The sequence below is a fragment of the Malurus melanocephalus genome, unplaced genomic scaffold (assembly GCF_030028575.1).
Source record: "Malurus melanocephalus ecotype Western Australia unplaced genomic scaffold, MMel_1.1 scaffold_1085, whole genome shotgun sequence".
Lineage (NCBI taxonomy): Eukaryota > Metazoa > Chordata > Aves > Passeriformes > Maluridae > Malurus > Malurus melanocephalus.
This window is the reverse complement of record NW_026624317.1, coordinates 57,675-67,711: the sequence shown is the minus strand read 5'-3', so window position 1 is coordinate 67,711 and position 10,037 is coordinate 57,675. Positions and strand designations below refer to the sequence as shown.

General features: G+C 40.5%; 1 protein-coding gene across 1 annotated transcript in view; it reads right to left on the bottom strand.

Annotated features, from left to right (window-relative positions):
* HAPLN1 (hyaluronan and proteoglycan link protein 1) overlaps positions 1-10,037 on the bottom strand; it is a 64,140-nt gene that overhangs the window by 6,941 nt on the left and 47,162 nt on the right. Inside the window, exon 4 of the mRNA XM_057386877.1 lies at positions 2,039-2,341. Coding sequence (XP_057242860.1) covers positions 2,039-2,341 — 303 coding nt within the window. The remainder of the gene's footprint in view (positions 1-2,038; positions 2,342-10,037) is intronic.

Sequence of the window (10,037 nt, the reverse complement as noted above, 5' to 3'; positions counted from 1 at the left end):
CACATCTTCTAGAACCAAGGCTTGTGTTTATTTTTCTGCTGTGCTGCAGGACAACAGCTGTGCTGCAGGACAACACTGCTTCACTGTGGATAAGCTATCTGTGCATAAATAAAAAAAAGGCCAAGTTCCATGGTCTGAGYGGGCTGCAAGCCAAACATGTGCGAATTTGTGCAGGAATTATCCACAAGTAGAGGACTGTAGAGTAGTGGACATCCACAGCAATGCTTTCTAAATCCATTTCAGCCACTAGATAAACCCTGACATGATAGCAGGCTGAGATTGAGCCATTTAATTTGATTTCATACCTAAAGTAATATCAAGTAATAACAAAAAAAGCTTGCAGTTGCTAAAATAAGGTTTAGAGCAGYTCAGCCTTAGAACAGAAGTGATTGGGGCTTGGCAGTGTACTAAGATTAAAAATCTAAATTATTAAGGAATAAAGCTAGGAATAGGTCTCCTGATAAGGAAATGTTGGTCATATTAGACGTGGCACCTGAGCAGGAGCTGCTCAGAACTGCAGAACGGTGAAGCGATGGTGAGAATTTTGTTTTGATGTATTTATGCAGTATGAACAGAATAATAATTGAATCCAACAGCAAAACTCAATTAACGAACTGCAGGTTTCTTCACTGCACTAACCGAATTAAACCGGTTACACACCAGCATTAAAAGGGTGTATATAAATTTTAATGGGGTGAAAGTGCAGATTTTAGAAACTCCTGCCAGCGCAAGCCTTGAGTTGTAAAAAGCAGCASGTGCCAATGACTTTGCGTCTGTGCCCTTGCAAACTCCAGAATGATTTCAACCCTTTTTCTTCGATTATTTCATTCCTAACGTTTTCCAAGCCTAACACCGAGCTGTGAGACATCAAACACCTCTCACCTGCYGTGGCCCTCGYTATCTTACAGCTRTKTRTGGGGGCTGRGCTCRGATTTAGTATGGGCAGGACTAATGARTAGTATGCRCATGAGCTAAATGACATAGTAAGGCACAGACTAGGTGACGCAGCCAGCCATGGAGATGAACGGGGTTGGACAAATGAAGCTGACCCAGCAATTATAGAAAGGAACATGGTTGTTGTGGCTTATGGGATCTTCTTTTGTTTTCTTTCTTGGGAATTTTTCTTTCCCATTTTGTTGCTGGGATACACTGATTGCCAGGTCATCCTTTGATGGCAGGGCGATTAGTAAAGACAATAGGACCTACACCCCACCCAAACGATCTTGCTAAGTACTGGGAGGGGTGAGTGTGAGTGTGGTGGTGGCGGGTAACTATATATATTGCCCTGCTTGGCTCAGAGGGGAGTTGGCCTGCTACCTGTGGAGCAGAGCTCGACTGCCCTTTGGTTCCTGTTTTGCTGCACGGTGATCTTCTGCCCCGGTGCCTTGCCTGGGGCAGGTAAGATTGCCTTAGATTTCTGCTGCGTTGGTCAAAGGAGCACCGAGATCGGCGTATCCGCTGTGAGTTTGCAGAGGAACTTTTTTTTTTTTCCCCATCCATCTCTGCCAGTTTTGTGGCCCTCCTTGGCCACGTGGGAGATCTGAACCAGCCGGGACCTGCGCCACAGCGCTCCTGCAGTCACTGGGGAATCAGTGTGAGGCTGTCACTGGGTTTGGGGCTGGGCTGGTTGTTGCTATTGTTGTTATTACTTATTTTCACTTTGTTATACATATTAAATAAACTGTTATTCCCTTTTCCCCCATATTCTTGCCTGGAAGCCTGTGATTTTTTTCAAAGTTATAATAAGTTAGAGGGAAGGGGGGTCATATCCCCCACTCCAAGCGGGGGGTCCCTGCCTTTATTGGCAAAACACCTGTCTTTCAAACCAAGACAATGGTGCATGGACATTGGAGGGTACCTGGCCATGTGATGTGGCTGAGACATGTGTGATTGGTGTGATTCTATGTGCGGGAGATAAGAAAAGAATATATAAAGCGTGCTAGTTGCTAGTAAGAGAGAGCTGGAATCCGAAGATTAATAAAAAAGAACCTGGACCTGCCTCTCGTGTCGTCTTTCCTGCGTGGGCGGTTACACTCACCGTTGAAGTTGGAGGTGAAGCAGAAGACGTCGTAGTGGCTCTTCTCCTTGTCCCAGAAGCCGTAATTCCTGACTCCGGGCACGGTGTTCTTGCCTCCGCAGGGCTCGCGGGGTTTGGTGATGGGGTACTGCACCGAGCCATCGCTCAGCCAGCCCGCGTTGCACCAGTCCAGCCCYGACCTCCAGGCGTCGTAGAGTTGGTCGAAGGAGGCCACCACCGCGTCCTGCTCGGCGCACGCCCGCCGCGCTTCGTGGAAGTTGAGGTTGTAGCGGCCCAGACGAGGTGAGTAAGGGAACACCACACCTGGACAGGGGCAAGGGGGACAGAGAAGGGTAAGAGTGAAGCCTCATGATGTTTGCCCTTTATTTTATAGACTTTTTTTAGACATTTTCATATTTATTACTTATTTATATATATGATTTATTTGTTATTTATTTAGTATTTATACATATAATTTACTTATTTATATTTTTATTATTTTTACATTTATYTATAGATATAAATTATTATTATACAATATTTATTGTTTACTATTAAGTTCTTTATAGATATTAATTTGTTATTAATTTAGTATATACATAAAATTCATTTATATACATTATTTATTTGTTTATTTATTTGTTTATTTATTTATTTATTTATTTATTTGTTATTTATTCGGTATTTACATATATTATTTATTGACTTATTTATTTGTTATTTATTTAGTATTTATATAAGATTTATTTATTTATATAGGCAATTAAAATTATTTAGTATTTATTTAGTATATATAATTTATTCATATACATACTTTATTTCTATAAATATTTATTAATTATTTATAATTTATTATTTATTTATATATATTATATGTTTGTTATTTGTTTAGCATATCTAAAAATTCATTTATATTTATATTATTTATTTGTTATTTATTCAGTATCTATATTTATAATTTATTTATATTATTTATTTTTTATTTGTCATTTATTTAGTATTTTTTGGGGGTTTGGGGTTTCTTTTTGGTTTCTTTTACTGCTTAAAAATTTTAATTTTTTTTTTTTTCATATTATCCCAGGAATGGGAATATCTGCCTTAACAGCAACATTTCAAGGCTAATCTGGAAGGATGCACAATTTCCATATCCTGATGTCTCAAAGCAGGAATGCTACGGGGAAATGCAACCTGGGAAGCTGCATGGGAGACTTTTCTGCTGCTTCCCATCTGTTTTTGGGCATTTTGCCACGTCCCAGGGAGGGACAGGTCCTGGCAGGGGACAGGTGTCCCCCTGGGCAGATGGTGAGCCCCTGGCACAGCCCTGGTGGGGATCCACGTGTGACACCACCTTCCCTCTGCACCCTGACAACTTCTGAAAGAATTGCTGTCTCCTTCTGGGAAAGAAACACTGCTCAAGGAGCGTGGAGCTGCCAAATGCTGCCTGTCCCCTCCAGGGGATGGGACACAGCCTGTCTGTCCCCAAACCCTGTCTGTGCTCATCGCTGACAATGCAGTCACGGATGGCAGAGACACCTTGTGACAAAGGACACCTGAGTGGGGTTGGGAAACTTGTGGACATTCAAAAACAACCTCAAAAGCTACATCTAATCACACCCACTGCTCTAATTTTACAGATTTTTCCCTCCCTGCTTGTTTTATGACAAAGATCTGAACTCAGGCATTGTTTCCTGGAGCATAAAAGACGTTTCAGAAAGCACTGAAGAGCCACCTCCCCACGTGGCTTTGATAAAAGAGAAAAGACAGGCTTGAAACAAAGGTTTGGATCAGACCACCCTAATCTTTGGCAGGGCTTAGAAACTTAGCCTAGACCTCAATTTCACAGCTGGCTTTAGCCCAGCCCCATAATAAGATGAAATAAAATGGTATTAGAGAAGATCCAGCTCAGAATGTTTAYCCTCAGACATCTCTGCAGAGCTAAGTGCTGTAGGACTCAGGGGGACTGAAGACAAGATCACACATGAGATGAGCCAAATTGCTCTGGTGTGAATTTTTCTTTTACTGTTTTTTTTTTCTGTTAGTGAATCCTCCTGTCTATAACAATTTCATTTTTTAATTTTTTTTTTAGGATTATTATTATTTTTTTAGGTAATCTTTTTTAGGTAATTTCTCAGGACAGAGGAATTACCCTGTGGTCAAACAAGGCTGTCACCATGTGATGAAGCCAATCTTCTTTCAGAACATTCTAACCCATTTCTTTGTCTATTCTATCAGTTTCTTAAAGTCCCCTTGCTTCCTCTTCTCTCCCTCACCCTTCTGCCTTCCAAGTGTTATTTTTGTTAAACAAAGTCTTTGCTATTACTACATCTCAGTGACTGGGTCCAAGAAAATAAAGCATGCAAATGTAAACTTGGCAKGGTAATAATAAACAATATTTTGCTCTCCTTCATCAATTAACTTRGAGAGTCTGCTTTAGTTCTTTCCTTTTGTAAATCCTTTGTTAAGGGGCTTTTCTGTTATGTGATGCTCTGAACTGCAGAGTATGAATGCAATGTAACACAATGTGTGTTAAATTTAACTTAATAAACAAGACTCTGATGATGTTTCATATTTTTTTCTGGATCTTTGCTTTTCCTTCATCATATCTTTGTAAAAAAAAAATGCATTCTTCTGCAGTGCTAATTGAAAGAAATATGGTTGGGTACAATAAAAATTTAGGAAATGTCATAGGGGTCGAAGCTTTATTACTTCATTCAAAATTTAATACTTATTATTTTTTCARAACTACATTTCCTCAGACAACAGAATCCTTGTCCAGCACATTTGTCTGATTTGCATATACATGAAAAAGAACTCCTACAATTAGGAAATATCAAGACACACTTCTAAAAACTGAGCAAAAATTGAGAACCACTTAAAMGGATCTGATTCCTTAAGGTCTCCAAAATCACTTTTTGAAAGGGTCTATCCATGCATAGATAAATATGTAAATGTAAATGTGTTGCAAATCTGAGTTTGACAGTTTGGGACATAATGTTTTTATAACATAAATATGCACTAAACTGTAAWATCAGCTCTGGGCTATGTTTGAGCAGACTGCATAGAAGCAGATTTTTWTTTTTTTTTTGTTGGAGTTCATCTGCAGTACAAGCCTGCAAGTGATTAGCATTAATTTCACCCTGCAGTCRGGGGTGGCCAGGGGTGATTTTGCTGAGGAAAATCGACTGGGTATGTGCTTTGTGCAGCCTCAYGTTACCTTGCAGTTCTGTTAATTCTTTATTTTCTTCATCTCCCTGTCAAACCTCGCTGAAATTCATCRTTAAATCTGACTCTTCCTCTCCCCTTTCTCACACTTCGGCAGTGCTGAGTTTTATTTAATTACAGGGCGTCTCCCTCAGCCCTGGACCTTACAAACCCATCAAATTATAATCCATCCCATCTGTTCCCGAGTGGACAAAAGCTGTCCCGAGGCTTGCTGCCATTCCCAGAGTACAGACTGAGCCTCAACTCCTGACTCCAGTCCTGTGCTAGACAAAACACTCGCTCCCAAACGCTAACAAATTCAGCTCAAAAAACGTAGGGAGATAAAAACTTCCAGCCCCGGGAAGTTAAAATCTGGTTACTTTGTGGGAAGATGGGGATGAGGAGATTTAGTTTGACCTCAGTGATTCCATTCCCTGCCCTGAGGAAGCAGCTGAGCCCTGTGTGGAGCCTAAGTGGGAATATTAATTTCCAACCTAAGGGTTGATGGTGTGGCTCCTCTCCCAAAACCATGGATTTCTGGAATGGGTTCTGCCCCCAAGGAAGGACCCCATTGCCTCCAAAAGAGAGAGGAAGAACCTGAGACACATCAGCTGAGCAGTGAACAAATCTGCTGGTGAAACAGGAGGGATGTGTGCACCTGTGACCAAACAACCGCAGCCTAGGAAATGAAAATTGTAACAGAAATTGGGATTTCTACCAAACCAGAACATGAGAGCTGGATGTGTTATCTATGCTCCCCAAAGGAACATCTGTATTTCCATGGACTTCTCATTCAAGTGAGAAAATGTACAAGTCTTCCCCAACTGCTCTGATTTTTGGGGAATGTTTTTGTGTCATTTGTGTTTCAGTGCCTTTCATGCAGGTAACCCCTAAAATTCAGCACCAGTGCTCAATCACTTCACACACACTGTCAGTGCAAGGAGCTGTAACATTTACTCAAGACAACAAGGTGAGGAAATAACCTCAGAAAACATAACTCTAGTGGTGATTTATGGGTGTTAATTAAGCCAGCACCACACGCAATTAGCAGTTTTGAGAGTATTGACACGTAGAACAAAATAACACAAATTTGTGTCGATCCATATGGAAAACAAAAAAAAAAAAAAAAAAAAGAGGTCTTTTTACAGCCAGGGTAAAGAAACGGGCTTTTCTTGAGTTTTAGCCAAAACTGAAAGGTTTTCTAGCAGCCAGTGTAAACAGGGGGCAGCAGTAGGGTTTGCTGTTTAATGTGTTGTAGGGCACAGTTTTATGCTGGCAGGTTCATACACCCCATGGCAAAATTTTCCATTCTGGATTCCCAAAATTCCATGAAAACTGGTAAACCCCTCGTTTTGACAGGGACTCCATCTCAATTTCCCTGCCTGTCAGGGATGATCACTCAGCTGTCAGCAGGTGTCAATCTCCCTAAAATGAACCTCAAAACCRTGTYCCTCCAGCCCAAAGTACCCCACAAYCMCAACATCAGCAGAGTTTCTYRCTTCTAAAAATTAAAATCATACAAACTGGACTGATCTGTCCTAGGGCAGGTTGTTCCTTGATATTTCTACAGACTTTATCAAAAATTGGAGACTGTTGTCTTCCCTTGCTCTCCTTAGCCTTGCTACTCCTATAATTTTTAGCACTTTCCTTTTGGGTTGTCAATTTGGGATAATTTTTTGACTTTTAACTTCACCTGCATCTTTCAAGGACAATTTCTCTGGGTCTGCAAAAACMTGCCATAAGAAAAATTACATCAGTCTGTCATGACTTACTCTTGTCAACCCACTGTTGGCTTTTCCAAAGGTTTTTGTTTTGTTTTAGGGACCCAAAAAGACTGTGTCCTATAAAATCAGTTTTTCAACAGAGAGTAGACAAGATTATCACACAGGGGATATTTGGAATTTTTTTTTGTATATATGAATGTAACAGCAACATGCACAGAGGAAACAAATATGACATTATTAGGCTAAATCTGATTTTTCCTGCTCTTGAGAGCATGAAGTTGGTTTCCTGTTGGTTTCAGCTCTGGATTCCCCATTCCTTACATCCAGCTGAAGACCAAATGAACAAATTAAAAAAAAGATTGTTTTGACAGTTTGGAAGAATTTGTTTATACGAARCTCATGGGTTTGTTTGAGTTATTCTGAAGAGTTTTCAAAGGGTTGCTTGTTTTTTTCCCCTGTCTTGGACTTAAAAGCCAACATACCTCAGACCAAGAACACAAATGCTGATGGATTTTGGTTCTTGGGGAGCCACACAAAAASTTAGCTCTTTCTATCTAGGAGCTGCTTTCCATAGAGGTTTTAAATGTTTTTATCTAGATCTTAAAATTCCCAGTAGTGTTGGATGTAAAAAGTAATTATTTTATAGCCTGTGCTGCAAACGTAGAGTATTCAGCTCTCACCTCTCTCTGAAGAGAAAAATGATTTAAAAAAAAAATTCTAATAGAGTAAAAATCTGCCTCTGGCTGTTCAGCATTGTCCCACTTYCTCTGTCACCTCTCCTGTGGTTCTCACAAAGGGAGGACACACAGAACACACCCGAGGGCTGGAGCCAAACTCACAAACCTGGCGCAGTGAGATCCACTGCAGAGCCCGTGTTCACGAGGAAATAAACTGGTGAAGCACAGACATAAAGAAAATTTAGTGTGGGACAGTAAAAAACCACCATAAAGAAAATTTAATGTGAGCTGAGAACTCTTTCTTTGCTCATAACTCGGGCTGCAATATCTGCCTGCTGTCAGAGATTTTTTAATACACCAGGCTTTTGACTTTCAGAGCGTCAAAGAGTGTAAAACTCATGATCCATACTTTATGTGCAGGAGGAGAGTAAGGCCAGGTCAGAGAGAAAATGGCTTTGGTGGCGAGGTTGACTCCATAAAAAATGTTCTGCTTTCCTCAGCTCCTGACACTTCTTGTAGCTGCTGTGCCCAGCCCAGCCCTGGCCAGCCTTTAGACTAGGGCTTCAGGCTAAAACCAGGATGAGAATCACGAYATCATTGGGTAGATCCTAAATCTGGTGGTTGTGGAAAACTCCAATGAATTCCAGTTTTAGCTGGTGCTCAGCACTATCTCACTCGCCCAGGGCAAAATTATTCTGAATTGAAGAAAATATTGTGTTTCTGAATTGAAGAAAATGTGGTGGTTCTGAACATAAAAAATTTTTCTGTGGTTCTGAATTTAAAAAAATGAATACAACATATCACAAAAACATAAAATACGTAAGAAATTAAGACTGAATCTAATTCCAATGGATTTTTTTTGAAGCTGAAAGCACTGAGTGATTATGAATGGTTTTTTTAATGACAATCCCAGGGAGGCCTCTAAGTCGAGTAAGAACAAAGCCATGTCACAGTGGGAGAAGAAAAAAAGGTKCTCTGAGGTGGAGGTSAACAATTTTGATATTGTGGGTTCTKTACAGGAGCTCACCCCGGAGCCATCAGCTGTTCTGCCCTGCTCAGGGCGTTCCTGGGTGTGAAAGGCTCTGTTGTGGTTATTAACAGGACAATTAACATCCTGGAGGCCACCACCTCGGGACATCAGGCTGCTGATGCAAACCCTTCCCACKGTGAGATTACCCTGATTATTTATAACAGGTGTAGAATGTTAGAATGGGTGGATATATTTTAATTTTTTGTCCAGGTATTTTTGGGTTTTTTTTTTTGTTTTTTTTTTCCCTTGATCTGCTCTGTTTTGCTCAAATACATTAAATGGCAATTAATGCCAGACCTGCAGGTGAATTGAAAAAATAAGCACAGAACCATGAAACTGAGGAATATATTCTATCATCCATGTGTCTCCACTGTAATATTACTGTATTTTAATACTTATGTTTTTATTGGGAAACTTCAGGTGCCACAGACCCAAAATCACTGAGTTTAGCTGGCAGAAGCAGGATTRACACTGACACTCTCACCAGTCTCATCTCACTTGAAAAATTACATTTTACCATGAGGTTTTGCAAAGGAAAGGTTTCTGCCAGTTTAAGAAACATCACTACATAAGGTCAGAAATTATAGAAATGTCCCACGTGTGACAAAAACCATTGAAAAACCATTGTTTCTTGTGTCAGCCAGACACTGGTTAAAACATTTAAGCCTTCCTTTGAACACAGATTGGAACATACTTGGCTGAAGAAATTTGATTCGTCCTCTACTTATGAATTTCCTTGTTTTGGAGGAGAGACTCTGACCTTGCATCCAAGGCTGGACGTATATTACAAAACAGTAACAGTAAAAAAGGTGGAAAATTTCCCTTTTTTAAGTTGTGTTGCTGAATGCAGTAAAGACAAAATTCCTCATTGCATTTCAAATAATGCCTTTCAGGTATGGATTTCTGCGTGTGCTCCAACATTTGCACCAAGCTCCAGGCAAACCTGCTCTGCCTTYACATCCATTAGCTTCTCCCCTCCCCTGGCACAGCAGGAACCATCCTTGCTTGGAACAGCAGAGAAATAATGACCCTTTGCTGCAGAGCCAGGGCAGGTGAGGAGAGTTGTGCCCAGGGCACAGACCAGAAACACACCAGAGCTTTGGGCCAGAACAGAAAAATAAAGAGTTTTCTCCTCCAGCTCATTTCTGTCTTCACTCATCACTGCTTTAGAGAGTTTAAACTAAACATGCAAATGTCTGACTTTCTTTATCTGCTAAATCTGAAAAGAACAGTGTGTGTTCTTGTTAAATATCATTTATGCAGAGTGGAACAGCCTAAAAGCACTGTGCTGCTGGCATGGAAATTGTGCAGGGTCTTTCTGCACTCAGGAATGGGAAGTTTCTGTGGCCTCCAGCCAGGAATKCAGCAATAGATGTAAAGAAATAAAC